General features: G+C 51.9%; 1 protein-coding gene and 1 long non-coding RNA gene across 2 annotated transcripts; one reads left to right on the top strand and one right to left on the bottom strand.

Annotated features, from left to right (window-relative positions):
• Window positions 1-14,256: 14,256 nt before the first annotated feature.
• LOC138915713 (CD177 antigen-like) lies at window positions 14,257-22,610 on the top strand. The gene is made up of 9 exons (XM_070222982.1): window positions 14,257-14,577; window positions 14,651-14,794; window positions 15,065-15,250; window positions 15,518-15,637; window positions 15,837-15,953; window positions 20,179-20,340; window positions 21,034-21,219; window positions 21,353-21,487; window positions 21,743-22,610. The coding sequence occupies exons 1-9, from the start codon at window positions 14,526-14,528 to the stop codon at window positions 21,892-21,894; spliced, it is 1,254 nt and encodes a 417-aa protein (XP_070079083.1). The 5' UTR covers window positions 14,257-14,525; the 3' UTR covers window positions 21,895-22,610.
• LOC138915714 (uncharacterized) lies at window positions 21,710-23,925 on the bottom strand. The gene is made up of 2 exons (XR_011421866.1): window positions 23,749-23,925; window positions 21,710-21,858 (listed from the first exon to the last, which is right to left on the bottom strand). It is a non-coding gene; the product is annotated as an uncharacterized lncRNA (long non-coding RNA).
• Between the last annotated feature and the right edge of the window lie 224 nt (window positions 23,926-24,149).

Below are 24,149 nucleotides of genomic sequence, written 5' to 3'. Positions count from 1 at the left end.
TTTCAGAAACAGTTCAGACAGAACGCACGCTACACACACACACACACAACACACAATACACACACACACCATGCCACATACACACCACACATCCCTTACCACACACACATCTCCTTACACCTCACATGTACCACACACACCACAAACCTTACACACTATACAGACCGCCCACCTCACACGCAATACACCACATACCACATACAAACAAAACACAGACACACAGAACACACAGCATGCCACTCCCTCACAACAAACACATACCACATACATCACACACACAGTATCACTACACACACACATACCCCACACATCCCTAACACTCCATACGCACACACTACCCACTCCATACAAACATGACATATGCATATCACAAACCCCATACACACCACACAAATACTACACCTCTGCACACATTCCGTACATGTACACTACACACACCACACACATGTCACATGAAACACAGCTTTTATGCCACAAATGAATATTCCTATCACAATCCATGTTTGGTTAGCTTTCGACATTGGAACCAGATCTTGGAGGATGTGTTTGGCTTCCCTGGATCTGCTCAGCTCAGCAGTTTAGCAAGTATTTCCTGACCATCGGCAAGACCAGGCATCAGAAGCTGGGTACGACAAGAGGTCAGGGAATATGTGGAGGAGAGAAGGGCACTCCTGGAGCCAGAGCAGCCCCTGAGAAGGCATAGGGTTGCAGAGGGCTGGGACAAGTGCACAGGCTGCCCAAGATGGGCCACAGCAGGACCCCAAGCTGAGGAAGAATGAAAGGGCTGGAACATGAAGCTCCTTGACCACCCCTAAACAATTGGGCAGTGGTCCCAGGGAGAAGAGTGGGGCAGCACAGTCAGGAAAGCACAACAGTTAAGAGCTTAAAGTCTGAATTAGAGGGACGTGGGCTCCCATCTGAGCTCTGCCGCTGAACCAGCTGTTGAGGATCACCACCTCTTTGAGCCTCTTTCAAGCAATTCAGGAGGGAGGAGACAATTCCAGAGAGTCAGGAGCAAGGGAGTGTATGCAAAGGCCCTGGGTGGGCATATGCCTGCTGTGTGTTCAAGGAGGAGCCTAGAGGCCAACGTGGCTCCAACAATGTGATCAACGGAGAACAGAGCAGGACAGAGAGACAGAGAGGGAGGGGGAGGCCAGATCACCTAGAGCCCTTGGGGCCAATTTAAGGACTTAGAATTCGATTCTAGTGGGATGGGGACCTATTGGAGGCTTCTGAGAAGAGAAGTGACATGAATCAACTTACCTTTATGGGGATCCTTCTGGCTGTTGGGTGGAGAATGGAGTGAGGGGGAGGTAGGAGTGGAGGAGGGGACCCCCATGGAGACCCAGGAGGAAGCAGGTGAGAGCCAGGGGCGTCATGGAAGTAGCAGAGGTGGCGAGACCTGGTCAGGTTCAGGGGGTATCTTGCAGTTTAAGACAACAGGATTTCCTGATGGGTCCAACACAGGGTGTCAGAGAGAGGGGATGGTCAGGAATGACCTGAAAACTGTTGAAGGAGCTGCCATTGAGCAAGGTGGGGAAGATGGGGATGGGGAGAGCAGAGTAAGGCTGGGAGGAGGGTAGCAGGAGCCGTAATTCTGTCGTCTGTGATGTGAGGAAATGAGCGGTCCCCCTTCGTAGGGCTGTCCTGAATGTTACCTATGTTTATGGATGCTGAGTTTCTGCCTCAGTGGATGCATCTCAGCAGACCATGTGATGGCCTTGAGAGAAGATCTGGGCTTGTGGTTTTCACGCAGACTCCTGAGGGCCACAGGGTCTGAGGTAGGCAAGGACGGTCATTGATCTCTCTCTTCCCCATCACTCACCCCAAGGGGCCAGAACACCTGAGATCTGAGCCCAGTTCGGACCCTGACTGGTGGTGGGACATCGAGCAAGCTACTTAACAACTCCTCTGCCTCTGTTTCCTGTCTTGAAATGGGGTGGTGATGATAACACGACCTCCTTTGGGGGTTGCTGTGGGGAAATAAAGTGATCGAGGCACAAAAGCTCCTTGAGAGGTGTCAAGGGGCTAATCCAGGGAGCAATCAGGACAGCCAGGCTCGTAGTAAATGCTCAGTGCACAGCAGGCCTTTGCATCTTTTTGTTTAGAACATGTGGTTCCTCAGGGAAAAGAAATACATGGTGTCACGCTACCCTCCTCATTACCTGGATGAGGGCCTTGAGGCCCAGCGAGGACAGTGGAAATTGGCTCAGGCTGAGAAGGAGCCCTCCATCTCTCTCACTCCCAAGGGAGGAGTTGCCTTCCTCCAGGAGATTGGGAGAGGTCCCTGCAGATGTTTGAGCAAAAACAAGACAAAGAAAGGAGGTAGGGCTCAGACTTCCAAGATCCCTTCTAAATCTGACATTGAAGGACTCTACGGCCAGGTCATCTAGAGTGCGACTCAAGAACGTGATCACCTCCAAGCCTGGGACCTGGAGGGACAGACACCGCTGTTTCCCCGGCTTTTCCAGACCCTGGTGATTGCTTCTCTCCAGCTAATCTGATCTGTCAACAGGGAGTCATGGTGAGGATGCAGCCAAACTCGGCTCAGACACCCGTCGAATGGATCGCAGGTGGATACAGGAAGTGCGATGCTGGAGAGAACTGTCAGGAGACGCTTCTGCTGGTAGACGTATGTGTGTGGGCTGCAAAAGAAGTACGGCCCCTGCGCTGGGTCCCAGGCTTCCCCACCCTGGATTCTGTCCCTGCTTTCCTGCCCAGGTCCCTTCACACCTGGAACTCTAAAGCCAGCTCTTCTTCTTTCTGTGCCTTGTTTTCCCCGTCTGGAAATTGTGGGCAATAATACTACATACCTTGCTGGGTGGTCGTGTGGATAGACTCGATAGTCCATGCAAAGGGCTGAGAGCAGAGCTGGCACAGGGGGACCCAAGGGCTTCATTTGAGGTTTATGGAGCATCTGCTGTGTGCCAGGCACCCTAGATCCCACTGCACCTGTCTTTGTGCAGCTTTATAAGCCAGGGGGAAACAGAAACATGGCCAAAAACAGAGAGCAAGATATGGTGTGCAGATAAGAGCTATGGAGCTAAATCCCACAGGGAAAGGAGAGAGGGAGAGTGAGGGGAAGGTTGCAAGGTGATAATGGGTATTCAGGGGAGGCTCTGGTGAGAATTGACGTTGGCACAAGAACTGAGAGCTGGCAGCGCTAGGGGAGGGCCAAGCCTCTGGCCCCCCCCACCGTCTTCCCCACATTCCAGGGGACCTGTGCTCTTGTTTGTGCTCAGGGAACCTTCACTCACCCTCTGTCTGCTGAGCTCCTGCCTCCCTCGGAGCCTCCCTCCCGCAGCCCGGCTCTCACTGTCTCACCCCTCAGGACACAGATCACTCATAGTGGGGAGCAAGGGCTGCAGCAAGATCGGGACACATGAATCCCCGACTGTCACCGTCCACTCGGGGCCCCCCGGAATGCTCGTCGCCTCCTCTGCCCGGTTCTGCTCCTCCAGCGGGTGCAACAGGGTCGACAGCAGCAGTGTCCTGTTGGATGCCATCCTCCATCCAGGTGTGGGATCCCAACGGGCTGCGTGGGACCAGGGACACGCATAGATGGGGCCCCAGTGACAAGAGGTTCCGCGGCTCAAAGAAGGTGGCTGCAGGGAGGAGCAGAGCTGTGCACCCCAACCTTCTCTCTGCTCTCAATTGCCCCCTGTCCCAGGAGACCTGCAGTGTCCTGCCTATGTGAGTTGTTTGGATCCTGCTCACAAAACTCTGAAACTGTTACCTGCCCTAAGGGCTCCATTCGTTGTTACCGTGGTTCCCTTGATCTCAGGGGAGGTGAGTGCTGATGGTCTCAAGGATGAAGGGGTTAGGGGCCTGGAGGCCCTGACTTACAGGTTTGGGGGTGGAGGGGGCTGGGGACCCAGATGTCTAGGTCTAGGGGAGGAGCGAGGAAGAGGCTGAGCTCCTGGTCTGAGTGGGGAGAGGGTGTGTCTGGGATTCCTGGGTCTTCGGAATTTCATTGGGCTGTGCTTTGAGTTCTCTGACTTAATTTTCATTCTCTAGGTGGGCTGTCCTCCTCACTGGACCTTCAGGGCTGCATGGCCAACCTTTCCAGATATTTGTGGCACCACGCACCCTATATTGGGGTCTTTACCGTGATGGAGAACTCTAGCAATGGGAATTGGCCTCTCTCCCAAGCTGGAGCTGCCCCTACCTCCTACATGGTTTTGGTCGTGGTGCTAGAGCTACCCTTAGCCCTTTGGTATGGCGTGCTCTCCCTGATGACCCCATTTCCCCTTGATTCTTAGCCCCTCCTAACCCCCTAAACCCAACCCTCCCTCTAATCTCATAACCGAGCACTGAATTATTTTCCCATCCTCTCCATGAATTATCATCCACACATACTTATGGCCTGATGACATTATAGGGAAGGGCCTGGGAACAGCTGAACTTGCCCTATGGGAGAGTTGACATTCAAGCAGTGGCCACACGTGCCTGATAATAAAGGTATCGTCCTTTCCCCCAGTGTTTGGGTTTCCCTATGTGAGGGGAGGGCAAGACACCCTGAAATCTGGCACAGGGGAGGAGAGGAATCTGTGAGAGATTCCCCATCTCAGGTCCGTCCTTCACTGGTCTGGTGCATCTCCATTCCAGCTTGGGTGTGTGTCTTAAACAAGTGGCCAGGCTATCATGTCGCTTCCCCCCACAGCCAGAATGCAGGGGCCATGAAACAAGGGGGTGATAAGGGAATGCCCCCTCACTCTAGTACACCTAAGTGCCCACTGAAAGGACTTTTGCTTCTGCTCCCTGTGACTTTGGAGTTGATGTGGGTGAGGAATCCCATCATAGTTCCAATCAATTGGAAGTCATGACTGCCCCCTGGCCATTTTGTGCTCCTCATGCTGCTCAAACAACAGGCAGCAAAGAAGGCCACTGAGCTGATTGCCAGAGGGGACCTGACTACCAGAGGGAGGTTGGGCTGCTGGGTCAAGGAGGACTCTGGCAGCCAAGTGATATGTTCGTGCGTACATCTTCCTATTTCCATTGGCAAGTGGCCCTGTTCAGAGGAAGACTGTAGAAACTCAATAAAGACAAGCCCATCAAACACTCTCTTCCCATCAGAATGAAGATTTGCATCACACAACAATTGTTTAAACTAGGTGTTGGCAGGTGGTAAGGACTGTGGAACGGGTGGTAGAATAAGGCAGCTCTGATTACCACCAGCTCCACAGCCAGGACCCTCGCAGCTTTGTTTTATAGGATTTCCTCCTCCATCCTCCTCTCACTGTGGTATATGAAGAACTGGTCGTCTAACACTCTGGGGGTCTGACTCATTGTCCATAGCACATTACAGTGATTAGGTAACAGACGGGAATTCTGTGTCTTCTGGATAGAGGACTCTGATTTTCATCTGGACAAAGGAAAAGGGTGGATTCTGAGGGAGAAAAGGGTGGACTGTGCTGAACACTTTCTGCTTCCTTGTCCAGATTCAGTCTCTCCCCTTCTCCCTGTGGCTCTGCACTGTGGGTGGCAGAGCTAGGAGAACTATGTCAATGGAATCTCCTGGCTTCCAGCTGGGTCCAGTCAAAGGAGACCAAAGAGAGGACATTGAGTGAGGTTGGGGTGTTAATTCCCCAGCTCCCTCCTTACAGGGTCACTGTGGGGCTGGGCAGATTATTCAGCCTGAGTTCAGTTCCTCTCTGACAGCCCTCTCCAGATAGTGTTCTCTCTCTGTCTCTGTCTCTGTCTCTCTTCTGTGATGCAATGTCCCCATGTTCCAGCAGGATGGTAACAAAAACCCAGTGCTATCGGCACCAGAGAACTGCTCTAACCCTTGTGTTTCCTCAACAGGCTCATACTTTTGTCAATTATCTCGTTTTCAATCGCTTCTCAAGTTACTCAGGTGGGATGAGTCTGCTTTTGTGCTGGGTCCTGACTGCTAAGTAGAAGCCTCTTTGGTGGAAGTCCACCTTCACCTCCAAGGTCATGGTGATGCCCACCCTGAAGGCTCTGCTACCATCCATTGCTCCATCCAATGGAGACATGCACTAGATCAGTGAAGGATGCGCCTGCAATGGGGAATCTCTCTCTGGTTTCCTTTCCTCCTGATGCCAGATCTCTAGGTTCCTGCCCTCCCATCACATAGAGAAATCCTCTCATTGCAGAAAAAGATAGTGTCATTATCATCAGACGTATGTGACCACTGCCTGAAAGTTTCTTCTTCTAAAGGGTGAGTTCAGCTGCTCTTGAATCTTCTCATGTAGTGTTATGAAGTGATAAACTGTGTGTGAGATTTGGAAGGGATGGGAAATACTTAGGATCAAAGGCCATTAGGTCACATGCTCATAAAGAAGGTTGGACTTGGGGATATTAATGGGAGGTTGGGAATTAGAGGTCATGCTATCAGTAGGCCAAAGGCCAGGGCAGCCATGTGGGAAAGTTCCAGTTGCTCTTCCTCGACATCTGATGTTGTCAGTTCCTTTGTTTTTAGCCATCTTAGTTTGCTTTCCTCACACTTTTGTTTAAAGTCTTTCCATTCTCCTGGGGGCCGAGACATTTGAATCACAAAAGCCAAGAGCGGACACCCTTTTCTCTGTTAATACCATATATCCCTTCTCTGAGAGAATAAGCGTTCTAGGGGATGAGCTCTGGGTCCCTGATGACATCATCACTGTGGGAATGGAGATCTAGCTTTCTGAGGGGAGGGGACTGTTACGGGATGAATTGTGCCCCCCAAAATTTGTATGTTGAAGCTCTTCCCCCGAGTGAGAGCCTCAGAATGTAACTGTATTTGTGGGCCTTTACAGAGGCGATTGGGTTAAAATGAAGCCTTTCGGATGGTCCCTAATCCAGTCTGACTGGTGTCCTTATAAGAAGAGGAGATCTGAACACACAGAGAGACACCAGGGATTTGTGGGCACAGAGGAAAAACCACGTGAGGACACAGGGAGAAGGCAGCCACCTGCAAGCCAAAGAGAGAGGCCTCGAGAGAAACCAAACGCACTGACCCCTTGATCGTGGACTTCCATCCTCCAGAACTGTGGGAGAATAAACATCTTATGGTTTAAGCTGCCCGGTTTCTGGTACTGTTACTGCAGCTCCAGCATGCTAACACAGGGACCATGGGTGTTGAGATGCCAGTGGGGACAGATGACACCAAGCACCAAATTCCACTCCTGCCCCCACCCCAACACTATTACACAGCCCCTGAGTGACAAGACAGGACTTCAAACTCAGGTCTGCTGGCCTGGTGAGAGGCACTCTATACACACTATTTCTAAACCTCATCACTTGACTTCCCTGCAAGGCAAGAATTGTCACCATTTTTAAATATGGACACTGAGACTTATAAAGGTGAAGTCATTTCCTGAAGGATAGGAGATAATATGTAGTGGCCCTTGGGCCAGCTCTGCAGCCTCAAGATCGCAGACTTGAGAATCAACCTAGGGGTCCTTTCTTCCTCAGCACCTGGGGAAGGCTCTTCTTTAACTTAACTTTCATTTTCAAGATGAAGATTAGCCCTGAGCTAACATCTGCCACCAATCCTCCTCTTTTTGTGAGGATATTGGCCCTAAGCTAACACCCGTACCCATCTTCCTCTATTTTATATGTGGGATGCCTGCCACAGCGTGGCTTCCACACCAGGGATCTGAACCAGTGGAGCCCGGGCTACGGGGGCAGATCATGTGCACTTAACTGCTGCACTACCAGCTGGCCCTCTTCTTTAATTTTAGAAGACCTCCCAGACAGGTAGTCCCAGTGGGTTCTAAAACAGAACTTTTATGAGGAGGAATGCAATATGATTAGGGGACCACTCTTCCAGGGCTGTGCCTTTTCTGTCCAGAGCTCTAGGCAGGAGAATCTCCAGATAGACCCCCACCTCTCTATCCCTACCTTCCCCCTTTTTTTTGAGGAGGATTAGCCCTGAGCTAACATCTGCTGCCAATCCTCCTCTTTATGCTGAGGAAGATTGGCCCTGAGCTGACATCTGTGCTCACATTCCTATACTTAATATGTGGGACTCCTGCTACAGCATGGCTTGACAAGCGGTGCATGGGTCTGCATCCGGGATCCAAACCGGCCAACCCTGGGCCGCCAAAGTGGAATGTACAAACTTAACTGCTGCACCACCAGGCTGGCCCCACTCCCTTCCCATTCCTCCTTCCCCTCCCCAACTCCATTTTCACGGGACTCATATCAAGGACCCAGGAACCCTCATTCTTATTCTAAGGTCTCTCTCTGATCCCCACTACTCCCTTTTCTCTCACTTCTACCCCTGGCCGCCATATTTACCATGTGTTGCTAAAAACACCATAGATATTGGTAAAAGCTTAACTGGTGTACCTTTCAAAGTTTCATCATGAAAACAGAAACCCCTCTAGGTATTTCTATCAGAAAGGTCTTTAACATAGGGAATTAGGTGCTTTTAAAACAATTGAAAGGCTGGAGAAATGGAGGTTAGGGAGTTGTCACTGACGTCTGATTTCAAGGTCACACTGCCACAGCCCCCACCCAGAAGTAAAGAAACACCTGCGTCTTCCCATAAAGCTTGTGTCTGCCACACATCAGCCAATCCAATAGCAGAAATAGTGGCTTCTGTCTCCCTTCCACATTCTGAATCTCACACAAATGTGTCTCAGAATTTAAATTAGATGTGGAAACTCATTTGTTAGGAGGTGAAAAAAAGGTAGTATTGGCCTTTCGGTTCTTCTGATATGGGGGGAATATAGATGCCAAGTGCCAACTGACAACATATTGCATGACTGGGTCCAAATCCCAGCTCTCCCATTTGCAGCTTGTGTGACTCCGGGCAAGTGACCCCACCTCACGAAGCCTCAGTTTCCTGATGTGATTTCATAGAAAGATATTTGGTCTTTGTCCTTCTTCCTGGCTCAGAGCTTCTAAAACCCTTGGAATTTTCTGACTGGTAAGGGTGATAGGAGTGTCTTTTGTTCTAATGAGGTAAGTGTTGATGGGCCTACAATGGGGGCTGGTCACCAGAAAGACCAAGTCTTGATTGGATCCTGGGAACTTTCAGCCCCACCTCTCAGCCTCTGGGGAAGGGAGAGTGGCTACAGATTGAATTAATCACCAATGGCCAGTGATTTAGCCAATCAAGCCTAGGTAACGAGACTTCTAGAGAAACCCCTAACTGACAGGGTTCACAGAGCTTCCATGTTGGGAAACACATCAAGGTGCTGGGAGGGTGGCATGCCTGGGGGGAGGGGGCGCCATGGAAGCTCCATGCCCCTTCTCCTGTACTGTGCCCCATGCCTCTCTTCCATTTGGCTCTTCCTGAGTTGTGTCCTCACAATAAACCAGTCATAGTAAGTAAAACCCTTTCCTGAGTTCTGTGAGTCATTCGAGAGAATGATAAAATCTGAGTGGGGCTGTGGGAACCCCCTAATTTATAGTCAACCAGGCAGACATGTGGGTGGCCTGGGCACCCCGTTTGTAATTGGCATTTGAAGTGGAGCAGTCTTGCAGGACTGAGCCTTCAACCTGGGGGTCTGCACCGACAGAACTGAATTGAATTCTCGGACACCCAGTTGGAGAATTGGTTGTTGATGGAAGAAAAAACCCTTTCATCTCATGTGAAACATGACCAGGCAGGTGTGATGCTAGAAGTGATTATGATAATGTGCGTGATCTGCATATAGCAGGTGCTCAGGGAGTTTCAGAAGACTTTGTTTCCACTCTCCTCTCTCCCTAAGACCTCTCACACCTTGACAGGTACCCTTCACCCCGTCTCCTTCTCTCTGTTCTCAGAGAGATAGGCCTTAGGCAGTGATTCTCATCCCAGGAGCAGTGGAGGGACCAGCCTGTAAATCTATACATATCACCCAGGCAATTTTACGTTTAACTCAATTTACTTCCACAAGCACACACAGTGTGAGTACTCGATGGAGATCCTGATGTGATTTACCAAAAAAATGGGTTTATCAGGGTCCCGGAGTCATGGTAATTTTGTGTGTCTCTGTATTTTCTTAGTCAGTAAGAGATATTGTGTATGGGGTGATGAGAATTTTAGGCTGGTTGTTTTTAAAACTACAGATGAGAAGCAGGCTCTGAGGACTGGAATTTTGCTTGCCCTTTTGAGAGACATTTGCATTTGTGAAGGAAGGGGGGGATGAGCTTGCAGGGACCTGAAATTGGCCACCCCAAGATATGACTCTTTGGCATCGGGATTGTTTTGGACTAATTGCTTTCGATAAAATGGGACAGGGAAGGGGGCTCTGGGGAATGGAACTTGCCCTTGTTGGGACACATTTACATTTGTAAGGTAAATCTCTATCTGTAAAAGGTGCCTCCCTCTCTGTACCAGGAAGAAGAGGAGAGATGACCTTATCCCTAGAAACTCTTAATGGGGAAGGCAAGAACTTAAGTTGGTTGCTGTCTGGCAATCTCATGTAACTGGTTTAGGGTGGTGGCCTCTATCCTTTCTAACCTTTACTTAATCCCATTTGATTCTTATCTAAAAGTTGTGGGACCACCCAATGGCCAGAGCCCACCTGCACTGATACCATTTTAATTTTTTTCCATGTTCTTTCCTTTGTCTTGGTAAACAGATGACTTACATACCTATGCCTTAAAATTAGCACTAACCCTCAACTCGAAGCGGCAGCAGGAGCTCTGACTGCCCGTGGGTCCTGTCCCCATGCCAGCGGGGGCAGCAGCAGCAGCTCTACCTGCCCATGGGCCCTGTCCCCATGCCAGCGGGGGGCAGCAGAAGCGGCGGCAGCAGAAGCTCTGCCCATGGGTCCTGTCCCCATGCTACACTATTCTCTAAATAAAAGAGTGCTACTGCCAGATCTTAAGAGTCTAAGAAATCTTTCTTTCAACTCCTCGGCTCACCGACCCCGCATCATGGAGTGTCCAGGAAACACTCTGATTGTCCATGCCTTGTTCATTTGTTGATTCCCAAAAAGTGTAATGGGTACAAGGCGCTGTCCTGGGCCTGGAGGCACTGCAGTGAACCAGAGGGACAAAACGGACTTGACTGCTGACATCCAACTATGACTTGACAGCTGATATCCAAAAGGCATTTCAAGATGCCCTCAGATTCTTGATCCCAAGCCAAATTTCTGATCTCAGTTTGCTGCCCCAGACTCTTTGCCCATCTCGGGAGGGGCCACCTTGGAGTTTTCCCAGCTCCTCTCTTGTTCTCACACCCCACAACCAACCCTTCAGCAAATCCTCTGGACTCCACTTTCAGAACAGATCCAGAAACTGATTCCTTCCCACATGGTCGGGCCACTGCCATCTCTCACTTGGATTACTGCAGTCACCTCCTCACCGGGCTCTCTGCTCTCAACCCAGCAACCACAGGCATCCTGACAGAACACGCATCACTCACGTCCCTCCTCTGCTCTGAACCCTCAGTGGCTGCCCAGCTCACTCAGAATAAAGCCACAGTCCTGGCCACAAGGCCCGGGAGGCCCTCACCATCCAGCCCCTCTCTCTCTGACTTCATCTGCTCTCATCTCTCCCTCTCTCTGCTCCAGCTGGGCCTCCTCCTTGCTGCTCAGATGCCCACAGAGACCCAGAGCTAGTTCCTTCACTTCCTTGATGGCTTTGCTTAAATGTTGCCTTTTCAGAGAGGATTTCCCTGAACACCATCTTTTAAAGAAAAAGGAAGAAAAAAGGCCACTCCAAGCATGCCTTATTTCATTCTAACATATCATTGTTGTTGTTGTTTGCTTTATTGTGTGACTACCCCCTAGCACATCAGGTCTACGAGGACTCGGAGTCTTGCATGTGGCTCCAAGGTCACCTTGGACTCAACATAGATGGAGGAAGGAGAAGGCACTCCTGCTTCTCAACCACTCAGGCTCAGAAGTGACAGCAGTCATTTCTGCCTGCATTTCATTGGTGGGAATTAGTCATCTGGTCCAACAAGAGGCAAGGGGGTGCTGGGAAATGTAGTCCCTAGTTGGGCAGTTTCCACCCACTTTGCAGGTGGGAGCTAGTCACATGGTTCACCTAGAGGCAAGGGTTGCTGGGAAATGTAGTCGCTGGCTGGGCAGTCTCCCCTTGTAACATCTCTACACCCTGAAGGGAGCATGGATCTCTGGTGGGCAGTCATCTCTGCCACATTGTGTGACCTTGGGCAAGTTACTTAACTCCTCTGGGGCTCAGTTTCTTTACCGAAAATATAGGACTATGAATAGGACCTCCCTCATAGTTGTGGTCATGATTTAGTGAGTTGAAACACACACAGTGCTTAGACTAGGGCTTGGAACAGAGTGGGGGCTCATCATATTCATGATTTTTATTGTTTGTTGAGAATCGACTTTGGGTTATATCCCTCATTCCTTACCACGACCACAGGGTGCACATATCCATCACACCTACTTTACAGAGGAGGACGATGAAGCTTGGAGAGGGGACGTCAGTGACCCAAGGCTACACAATCAGGAAGCAGCAGAATCAGCCTGGTAGCAGACAGTGTGTCACACCGGGGACTATCAGACTTGTTGCTAAACAGTCCCACCCCTAGCCTCTGCATTTCCCTCTTGCAAGATGCAGGACCCCCAGGAAGGTTGCCTTAATGTCCTGACTTAGTCTTGCATTGCTGGCCCTGCCAGCCTTTCCAATCTCATCTCCTATCACTCTCCATCTCCCCCACCATCGCCTAGCCACCTGCTATCTCTCTAATCCTCACATAAGCCACGCACGGTCCCACCTCAGGGCCTTTGCACCTGCTCTTCCCTCTGCCTGGAATGCTCTTTCTGCGTGTCTTTCCATGGGTGGCTCTTTCTTCTCAGTCTGCTCTTGCCTCAAATGTCACCTCCTCAGGGAGGCCCTCCCTGAGCCCAGCTCAGTCACTTCTTTTCGCATTACCTAGTTTCCCCTCTCTGCAGAGAAGCCAGAACCATCTAACATTTTACTGTGTTCATGTATTTGTTAGGGTCTGTCTCCCTCACTAAGCTGCAAGCTCAACACAAGGAATAGCCTCATTCTTTTTGCTCTTCCTATATCCCCAGTAACTGGAACTGTGCCTGGCATGAAGTCCAGCCTCGGAAAAGTAAGACTAACACAAGACATTTAACTGACTACCTATGACTCTATGTACCTCTTTGCCCACCCTTCTTTCCCTACTTCCTCCAGGGACACTGTTTGAGGGCACACACAACTCCAAAGGGCACCACTCCGGACGGCATCAATGTGCCCTGTTGGGAAAGGACGGTGTTTGTACAGTGCACAACCTATACAAATGTAGTGATGCTTCTGTTGCCATATTTCCCTCTCCATTCATTCGTTCAGTAAATATTTATTAAGTACATACGGTCTACCACAGTAGTGGTGTAGATGCAGTGGGAGATGAGAGAAACATGTTTCCGCCTAGGTGGCAAAGTTTAAACTTGCAAACACAAATAAAACAGAACACATCAAAGTGTCAAAACTAAATATGCAACTGGGAAGCACATAGTCATTGCTCTTTCTTCTCTATATTTTTCTCATCCTCTCCTTTCTCCCTTTCCTCTCTCCTTATCAGATACCCACATTGAGGCTCTGCAGTCACCGACAGATACTCCTCATTCTTTCCTGTCTCTCTCCTACCCAGTGTGCTAGAGCTGGTTGGCACAGGCTCGCAAAAGCCAATTGTTAAATATTTAGGAATGTTGGGAGCTGGTGGTCAAACCGTTGGTAGCTTAAAATCAGATGTGTTAGAAGCGATTACACCACAGAAATGGGCCAACACTATAAGGCGGGGTGTGTTGAGGCTGTTTTTCTGACCAGCTGGTTTTCCAGCACACCACTGCTCCCATCTGTTTCTGGCAAAGAAACTTGGCTTTGTCAAAGAATACCTAATTCCTTCACAGATATTCAGTCTCCACCACCAGCCCCGCCCCCTGGCATACTTCAGCTCCCTCCCGGGTGGTGGGAAGTGTAAACTCTATGGGCCATGTTGTGCTGGAGGAGAGAGAACAGAAGAAGAAGAAAAGCATGAGGAAAGCTTATGAAAAAGGGAATAGAAAGGAAAGCAATGTAGGAAGGAAAGAGAAAGAAAAGAGAAGTAGGAATCCATGAGGGCAGAGGTTAGGATAGAGAAAATGTGGGGACCTGCCAATACCCACCACACAATGTCCTCACAGGCAGTTGGGCCATTTCCCCACCTGGGACCTGAAGTTGGCCAGGTTGCCATGAAGATGAAGAAACCGCAACACAAACTACCCTGAAACACGGTGGGGGTGGGGACACAGATAGCTGGGCTCAGGAGGGCTGGATCAGTGGTCCTGGGGGCCAGGATGCCTCAGATTCTAACTGTTGAGGGGGTTGGGGGCCTGTATCCTGGGTATGAGGGAGGAGGGGGCTGGGGGCCTGGACCCCTGATCTGAGGGAGGAGGGACAACCCAGATTTCTCAGTCCCTGATCTGAGGGAGGAGGGAGGACACAGATTTCTCAGCCTTTAAGCCATTGAGATTCAGAGGGTGGGCCCAGGCCTCCTTTAGCAAGGCCCTCCCCTCCCCACCCCTTTCCTGAACTGCCTGGGATGGGGTGAGATATAAAAAGTGTCGGTTTCCTGATAGAAAGAGCAGGAGCAAGAGAGTCCAGCTGCCCTGATCATGAGCCCTGCCCTGCTGCTGGCCCTCCTGGGCATCGCCCTCATGCTGCCCCGTGAGTGAGGACCCCAACCTGGGGGGACTTCCCTGGAGGATGGGCTGAGATGGATTTGCTCTTCCCATTTCAGGAGTGCAGGCCCTGACCTGTCAGTTAGGGACAGGTGAGGCTGTGAAGAATGTATCGGACATGCCCCTCCACTGGACGGTGACGAATCAGCAAGTCTGTGAGGATGGCTGGGGTTGCCAAGACACACTGCTGCTCACTGAGAATGGTGAGAAAAGCCCCGTAGGCCCCAAGCCTGGCTCCCACCCTCTCCTGTGTAGAGACATCCCTCCCCGCACCCAGCCCTCCCTGCATTCCCTATGGGAACTCAGAGGACCCATCCCCTCCTAATAGGAGCTGTCCCCTCCCCAGCAGGGGCAAAGTCTTGGGTGCCCAGTTACCATCTGTCCAGTCTGCCACCCCAGGCCACGATATAGACCGTCTCTCTAAGACCCGGAGTCCTGACCCCACCACGGCCTCCCTCCCTCTCTTGGTCCAGGACCCCATGTGAACCTGGTGGTCAGCAAGGGCTGCACCCCGGAGGCAGATCACGAGGCCCGTGTCACCCAGCACAGGGCAGGGCCCGGCCTCTCCATCGTCTCCTACACCCACGTGTGCCGCAACAAGGACTTATGCAACAATGTCCCCAACACCTTCCCTGTCTGGGACTCATTGCCCCCAACAGGTGCCTGAGGGAGGAGGGGGAGGAGGAGGAGGGAAAAGTGAGTGTGGGGAGGAGGGGAGCGACAGGGCTGAGGGGGTGAGGTTAGCACAGAGGGACAGTCCCTAATTCCCTGCACCCCAGGCCTGCATGACAGGAGCCCGAGGAGGGCACGTTTTGGGGGAGACTGGGGAGATTGATTTCTGGGGCAAGCAAAAGCAGGGTGGAGACAAAACCCCTGATCTGAAGGCAGAACTCTCTCTTCCTCTCTCTCCGTCTCTCACCTCCCAGTCCCGGGGTCCGTGCGGTGCCCAGTCTGCTTGTCCACAGAAGGCTGTGCATCTGCAACAGAGCTGACCTGCCCTGCTGGGGACACACATTGCTACAACGGGATCCTCCTGATCAGGGGAGGTGAGGCGGGACATCGGGGTCCCTGGGGGCACTGAAGGGGAGGTCTGAGGGCCGGGATCTGGGTCTCTGGGAGGGAGGGTAGCTGAGGTCTGGGACCTGGAGGAGGGTGGGCCTAGCTTCGTGGAGCTGCGCCTCCCCTGAAGGTTGCATGCTCCCACTGGGAACATCTGCCTCTCTCCCTCTCTCCTCCTTTCCACAGGGGGCATCTTCACCAATCTGAGAGTGCAGGGGTGCACGTCTCAAGCAGGCTGCAACCTGCTTAATAACATTGAAAAAATTGGGGCCCTGACTGTGCGTGAGCACTGCATCCATGAAGGTGAGTCCCTCGTGCGGGAGACGAGGCCGTGCCCTGCACTGCAGCCTTGGGGCACTGTGACCCTTGTGAAAGTGGGACACCTGAACACATCCCACCAAAGCCAGTGCCCGCGAGTAATTTAGGAGTTTGCTCCTCACTCAGGGTGTGCAAACGGAGGGATTCTCCTGGTAGGCACTTCGATGGGGGTGCCACTAAGAGGTGTCCCGTTGCAGGGGAGAGAGAGGGCACATGGTCCAGGCGACAGATATTCAGGGCTGGAACCCACCGCTGGATGTTTTAATTGATGATCAGGTTTAGGCCGACTAAGTCAGGGTGGCCTGTCCAGGCGGGAGGGGAACCCCAGAGCAGAGAGGGTGGTCAGAGGGGCGGAGAGGGTGGCTGCTGTGCATTCCACTTTCTCCATCAAGTGCGGAAGTGAGGGCAGGAGCGCCCACTGGTTTTCATGCTGGGAGTGACTCACTGCTTCCAATTCCATTCTCCACACCCCTGGCCTAGGGTAACCCTGGGTCTCCCACTTCTCCCCGATCACCTCACCCCACTCACACCCACCCCACCCATGGTCCTGGAGCACCCCAGCAGCCCTGCTGCCTAGGGAAGAAGACCAGAGAACACTGAGGGTGCTCCCAGTGTGACAGGGCAAGCAAGAGCCAAATGGGGACACTGGGGGGGTCCCCACTTCCTCACGGAAACCACTCAAGGGGCAGACTGAAAGTGGCCTGGAGTGTCTCCATGGGAATGGCCGCTGCATGCAGGGAGGGGTCAAGGGACTTCAGAGAGGGAAGAAGTGCCGTCCCGGTCTGAGCCTCAGTTTCCTTGTCTGCCCATGGCACCCTGACCCTACAACTTTAAGAAAAGAGCTGAGTGAGTTCAGCAAACTTTCCTCTTTGTGCTTCGATGCCTCTGGCTGGACTGGGGGCCTGAGGACAGGGCCTGGACGTCACTGACCGGAGAGTTCCAGACGTGGACAGCACAAGAGCTAGCTCAGGATGGGTGCCCGGGATTTATTTGCAAGTGAGTTCATGCAGGATTCAAGGTCTCCCATGCAGATCCCAGAGGACTCAGACCCCATCCCTGCTCAGGACTAGGAAGGGAGACGTCACGGAGCAGATGGTCACAGGGCTGTGTGGGAGGGGGTCTGGGGAGCTCAGAGGAGGGAAAATACTTATCTCCTGGGGGTGGGTATCAAGGAGGCCTGCACAGAGGAGGTGATCTGTGAGCTGTGTTTTAAAGATGAGCTCTAACTTATTTGAAGAAGAGGAAAAGGACAGGAGCAGGCAGAGGGAAGAGCATGTGCAAAGGCCTGGAGGTGGGCTGAGGCTGCAGTTTTCAGGAAGGCGTCCTTGGCTGTGCCTGAGATGGCTCATCAAGAGGACGGGGTACAGCCAGGCCACGGGTGATTACAAGTTTTCCAGGTAGACGAGGTGGGTGTGGGCGATGAAGGGAGAGCCATTCCAAGCAGAAGGAAGAGCTCGGGCAAAGCCAGGGAGCCAGGAAACGACCTGGAGTATCTTGGGAATGGATATTGGTGGGGGACCAGAGAGGTGGGTGGGGGCCTGGTGATGTCCCCACAAGGCCAGGCTGAGGAGTTGGCTTTTCTCCTGAGGGCAGGGGAGCCACGGAAGGGGGCTGAGCAGGGAGGGGCAGAGTCTGAGTCTCTCCTTCTGATTAATGCTGGTTTAGTTGTCCGGCCCTCATCGCTGGGACCTGCTGACATTCGTAATCCAGAAGGTGTTTCAGAAACAGTTCAGACAGAATGCACGCTACACACACACACACAACACACAATACACACACACATGAGGCCACATACACACCACACATCCCATACCACACACACATCTCCTTACACCTCACATGTACCACACACACCACAAACCTTATACACTATACAGACCACCCACCTCACCCGTTACATACAAACAAAACACAGACACATAGAACACACACCATGCCACTCCCTCACAACAAACACATACCACATACATCACACGCACAGTGTCACTACACACACACACACACCAAACATCATGTACCATACACACACACTACACTCACCATACAAACATGCCATACACATATAACACACTGCAGACAACCCCTACACACCACACACATACTACACCCCCACACACATACCATACACGTGTACTACACACACCACACACATGCCACATGAAACACAGCTTTTATGCCACGAATGAATGTTCCTATCACAATCCATGCTTGGTTAGCTTTCGACATTGGAGCCAGATCTCTTGGAGGATGTGTTTGGCTTCCCTGGTTCTGTTCAGTTCAGCAGTTTAGCAAGCATTTCCTGACCATCGGCAAGACCAGGCATCAGAAGCTAGGTACGACAAGAGGTCAGGGAATATATGGAGGACAGAAGGGCATTCCTGGAGCCAGAGCAGCCCCTGAGAAGGCATGGGGGTGGCAGAGGGCTGGCACAAGAGCACAGGCTGCCCAAGATGGGCCACAGCAGGACCCCAAGCTGAGGAAGAACAAAAGGGTTGGAACATGAAGGGCCTTGACCTCCCCTAAGCAACTGGGCGGTGCTCCCAGGGAGAAGGGTGGGTCGGCCCAGCCAGGAGAGCACAGCAGTTAAAGAGCTTGATGTCTGAATCAGAGACATGTTGGCTCCCTGTCTGGGCTCTGCCACTGAACCAGCTATTGAGGGTCAACACCTCTTTGAGCCTTTTTCAAGCAATTCAGGAAGGAGGAGACAATTCCAGAGAGTCAGGAGCAAGAGAGTATATGCAAAGGCCCTGGGGTGGCCATATGCCTGCTGTGTGTTCAAGGAGGAGCCTAGAGGCCAGTGTGGCTCCAACAATGTGATCAAGGCAGAGCAGAGCAGGACAGAGAGACGGGGGGGGGGGGGGGGGGGGGGGGGGGGGAGGCCAGATCACCTAGACCCTTTGGGGCCAATTTAAGGACTTAGAATTCGATTCTGACTCGGATGGGATTCAGACCACCTATGGAGGGTCTGAGCAGAGGAGAGACAGGAATCAACTTACCTTTATGGGGATCCTTCTGGTTGTTGTGTGGAGAACAGAGTGAGGGATAGGTGGGAGTTTAGCAAGTATTTTGGAGACCCCCATGGAGACGTAGGAGCAAACAGGTGAGAGCCAGGGGCATCTTGGAAGCTGTTGAGGTGGCAAGACCTAGTCAGGTTCTGGGGGTATCTTGCAGCTTAGGACAACAGGATTTCCTGATGGGCGCAACACAGGGTGTCAGAGGGAGGGGATTGTCAGGAATGTCTTGAGCAACTGCTGGAAGGAGCTGCCATTGAGCAAGGTGGGGCAGATGGGGATGGGGAGAGCAGAGAAGGCTGGGAGGAAAGCAGCAGAAGCTGTGATTTTGTCGTCTGTGATGTAGGGAAATGAGTGGTCCTCCGTCATGGGGCTGTCCTGAAGATTACCTATGTTTATGGATGCTGCGTCATCAGCCCGGGAGTTTCTGCCTCAAGGGACAACTCACTGTGATGGCCTTGAGAGAAGATCTGGGCTCAGGGTTTTCACACTAGACTCCTGAGGGCCACAGGAGCCGAGGTAGCCAAGCACGGTCATTGATTCCTGTCTTCCCCATCGCTCACCCCAAGGGGCCACAACGCCTGAGTTCTGAGTCCCCTGACTGGTGGTGGGCCCTCGAGCAAGCTACTGAACAACTCCTCTGCCTCTGTTTCCCATCTTGAAATGGGGTGATGATGATAACACCACCTACTTTGGGGTTGCTGTGGGGAAATAAAGTGATCAAAACACATAAGCTCCTCGGCTCGTGTCAGGGGGCTGATCCAAGGAGCAATCAGGACAGCCAGGCTCGTAGTAAATGCTCAGTGCACGGCAGTCCTTTGCGTCTTTTTGTTTAGAACATGTGGCTCCTCAGGGAAAAGAAATACATGGTGTCACGCTACCCTCCTCATTACCCGGATGACGGCCTTGAGGCCCAGCGAGGACAGTGGAAATTGGCTCACGCTGAGGAGGAGCCCTCTATCTCCCTCACTCCCAAGGGAGGAGTTGCCTTTCTCCAGGAGCTTGGGAGAGGTCCCTGCAGGTGTTTGAGCAAAAACAAGACAAAGAAAGGAGGTAGGGCTCAGACTTCCAAGGTCCCTTCAAAGTCTGATATTGAAGGACTCTGTGGCCAGGTCACCTGGAGTGTGACTCAGGAATGTGATCACCTCCAAGCCTGGGACCTGGAGGGACAGACACGGCTGTTTCCATGGCTTTCCCAGACCCTGCTTCATCCAACCAAGCTGTCCTGACCTGTCAACGGGGAGTCATGGTGAAGTTGCAGACAAACTCGGCTCAGACACCCGTCGAATGGACCGCGAGAGGGTCCCAGACGTGTGAGGCTGGAGAGATGTGTCAGGAGACGCTTCTGTTGGTAGACGTAGGTGCGTGGGCTGTGCAAGAGGTATGGCCCCTGCGCTGGGGCCCAGGCTTCCCCACCCTGGATTCTGTCCCTGCTTTCCTGCCCAGGTCCCTTCACACCTGGAGCTCTAAACCCAACTCTTCTTCTTTCTGTGCCTTGTTTTCCCCTTCTGAAAACTGGGAGCAATAATACTACCTACCTTGCTGGGTGGTCGTGTGGATAGACTCGATAGTCCATGCAAAGGGCTGAGAGTAGAGCTGGCACAGGGGGACCCATAGGCTTCATTCAAGGTTTATGGAGCATCTGCTGTGTGCCAGGCACCCTAGATCCCACTGCACCTGCCTTTGTGCAGCTTTATGAGCCGGGGGAAACAGAAACATGGCCAAAACAGAGAGCAAGATATGGTGTGGAGATAAGAGGTGTGGCGCGAAATCCCCCAGAGAAAGGAGAGAGAGAGAGTGAGGGGAAGGTTGCACGGTGATAATGGGTACTCAGGGCAGCCTCTGCTGCAAAGGTGACGTTGGCACAAGAACTGAGAGCTGGCAGCGCTGGAGGAGGACCCAGCCTCTGGCCCCCCCACTGTCTTCCCCACATTCCAGGTGACCCGTGCTCTTGTTTGTGCTCAGGGAACCTGCACCCACCCTCTGTCTCCTGAGCTCCTGCCTCCCTCGGAGCTTCCCTCCCTCAGCCCGGCTCTCACTGTCTCACCCCTCAGGACACAGATCACTCATAGTGGGGAGCAAGGGCTGCAGCAAGATCAGGACACATGAATCCCCGACTGTCACCGTCCACTCGGGGCCCCCCGGAATGCTCGTCGCCTCCTACGCCCGGTTCTGCTCCGCCAGTGGGTGCAACAGGGCCGACAGCAGCAGTGTCCTGTTGGACGCCATCCCCCGTCCAGGTGTGGGATCCCAGCATGCTGGGTGGGACCAGGGACAGAGATGGGGCCCAGAGACAAGGGGCTCCGGGTCACAAAGAAGGTGGCTGCCGGGAGGAGCAGAGCTGTGCACCCCAACCTTCTCTCTGCTCCCCAGCTCCCCCTGTCCCTGGAGACCTGCAGTGTCCTGCCTGTGTTGAGTTGTTTGGATCCTGCTCAGAGAACTCTGATATTGTTACCTGCCCCAAGGGCACCATTCGTTGTTACCGTGGTTCCATAAATCTCAGGGGAGGTGAGTACTGATGGTCTCAAGGATGACGGGATTAGGATCTGGATTCACTGGTCCTGAGGTTGGAGGTGGCCTGAGTTCCTGACTCATGGGTTTGGGGGTGGGAGGTTGAGGACCCCGATGTCCGGTCTAAGGGAGGAGGGACGAAGAGGCTGATCTCCTGCTCTGACCAGGGAGAGGGCGCATCTGGGATTCCTGGGTCTTAGGAATTTCAGTGGTCTGTGCTTTGAGTTCTCTGATTTAATCTTCATCCTCTAGGTGGGCTGTCCTCCTCATTGGACCTGCAGGGCTGCATGGCCCAACCTTCCAGATATCTGTTGAACCATATCCGCAATATTGGGGTCTTCTCCGTGATCGAAAACCTCTCCACACGGCTACAAGACAAAAAAGACAGTTTTATTACTGAATGAGCATTAAACCAGAATGTGACGTGCACCACAGGCAATCCGCTAGGGAACCGCAAAGACAGAAGGACAGCTCACCCCTTATCTACCCAGGCAGATACTGCCCCTCACACACGTGTTCTCAAGGTAAACAATACGAGTCCTCATGTAGGAGGACTTGATGGGGCCATTGGTCACACTGAGTTCATTCTAAATTCATCTGGTAATTGGGGCCACCATCTGTGTTAGTTAACTGACTTTATCCAAACGAAGAATAACCTGCTCATCCCTTTACGACTGGAGGTCATTTTGCACCAGGAGTGAGGTGTCCACCTCAGTTAGGCTCCTGCCCTCCCCAGAAGCTGGGAGACAGGGTGCTGTCTTCCCTGCTGATTGCATTTCAAAGAGATGGCTTTCCTGTACTTGAGAAAGACATCCCTGGGTTGTAAGGCTGGCGAGGGGCTTATTTACATTTTTTAAAGATTTCCATACATCTCAAAGGGACAGAGAAAGAATTTATAATTATACATTTTCTGAAGAAAGTGGGCTGTCTTTCCCTTTTTGCTCCACGGAAAAGATAAATTTTTTTGCTTTTTCAATTTGTATTGACCCTTACAGGGGTTATTGCAAGAGAAAAGTGGTGCATTGCATCAAATGCTGTAAATCTAGCCTGAGGGACGCCAGGCAGGTTTAGCAATAAAAGTCTGCAAATACAAAAAGAAATCTCAATTCCAGTGCTTTTTTCTTCTGGAGTAGCCAACAGTTGGTATTTTTGCAATGGATCAGTCGCTTGCAATGGATTTTAGACTCTTGTAACCTGGTTTCGCCAATACAATTGGGCAAAAACCTTCCTTGCTGTAAGAGGAACTCAGACTTGACCAACCCTCACACTGGCTCTGAAGAAGCAAATCCTGTGCTGATAAATGCGGATACATTTTAATGCCAAATAGGGGCAACCGGAAAAGACAGGTCATGTGGGAAAGAGCCATAAATCAGAAAAAGGACGAACCATGGAAATCACAAAAAATTATACTAGAAATTAACCCTAGCCTCCTCCCACCAAAATAGTCCACTTGGAAACACTAAAATATTCTTCTAAATAACTCCTAGGTGATTATATTTAGATATTAACATTGATGTTTCCAACCGAGCACATTTGGTATGAAACATCTTATAAGCTCCAGTAAGAGAACCACAGTGCAGAACTCCAGGTTTTGGAGAAAATCCATGGTTCTTTCTGCACGTAGCACTCCAACATTTGGAAAGCTCTCCAGGCTTGTCACTGGGCCCCAGTGGAATCTGATGCCTGGTGCACTGGGCTGAATATTTGTGTTCCCCCAGAATTCGTATGTTGACACCCTAACCCCAGTGTGGAGGTTTTTGGAGCTGGGAACTTTGGGAGGTAATTAGGTTCCGAGGGTGGAGCCTTGAGAATAGGGTTAGTGCCCTGTCTTAGAGTTCTCCAGAGAAACCGAACCAACAGGATATATAGAGGTGTGTGGAAAGATTTATTATGAGGAATTGGTTCATGCAATTATGGAGGCTAAGAGGTGCCAGGATCTGCTGTCAGGGAAGCTGGTGGTGGAGTGCCAGTCCAAAGCTCAGGCCTGAAACCAGGGGAGCCAATGATGAGACTCTCAGTCCGTGTTTGAAGGCCGGAGAACAAGAGGGTCGGTGTCCAAGGGCAGGAGAACATGGAAGTCCCAGCCCAAGCAGAGAGCAAATTCCTCCTTCCTCCACCTTTTTGCTCTGTTCAGGCCCTCTATGGATTGGAAGCAGCCCATTCCCACGGGTGAGGGCCGTCTTTACTCAGTCCACTGAGTCAAATGCCATTCTCTTCCGGAAACGCCCTCCCAGAAACACCCGGAAGTAATGTCTTACCAGCTGTCTGGGCATCCCTTAGCATAAAGTTGAACGTAAAATTAGCCATCACAGCATCCTTACAGGTAGAAGCCAGAGGTAGCTAGCTCTCTTTCAGCCATGTGAAGTTACAGTGAGACGTCTGCCATATGCAGCCCTGAGGAGGGCCCTCACTGCAAGCTAAAGGCACCCGGCTGCAAACACAAAGGGCATTGTGACCTAAACTGCACATCACCTACTGGGTGTAGTCAAGCTTCCAAACAACAACGGTGGGCATGCACAGCAGCATCTGTCGTCTACTAAAAAGCTGTGTGTGGGATCAGGCTCAAGCAGGCATGCAGGGCACAGGTGAAAGCCCCAGTAGGTGGCTCCGACGCCCACGGCAGCTGTTCTTCCTGCCTCTTTCTCCACCCAAACTCTGG

This window comes from Equus caballus, chromosome 10, assembly GCF_041296265.1.
Source record: "Equus caballus isolate H_3958 breed thoroughbred chromosome 10, TB-T2T, whole genome shotgun sequence".
In the NCBI taxonomy this organism is placed as follows: Eukaryota; Metazoa; Chordata; class Mammalia; order Perissodactyla; family Equidae; genus Equus; species Equus caballus.
Note: the sequence above shows the minus strand (reverse complement) of the source record. Positions and strands in the feature narration are given on the sequence as shown.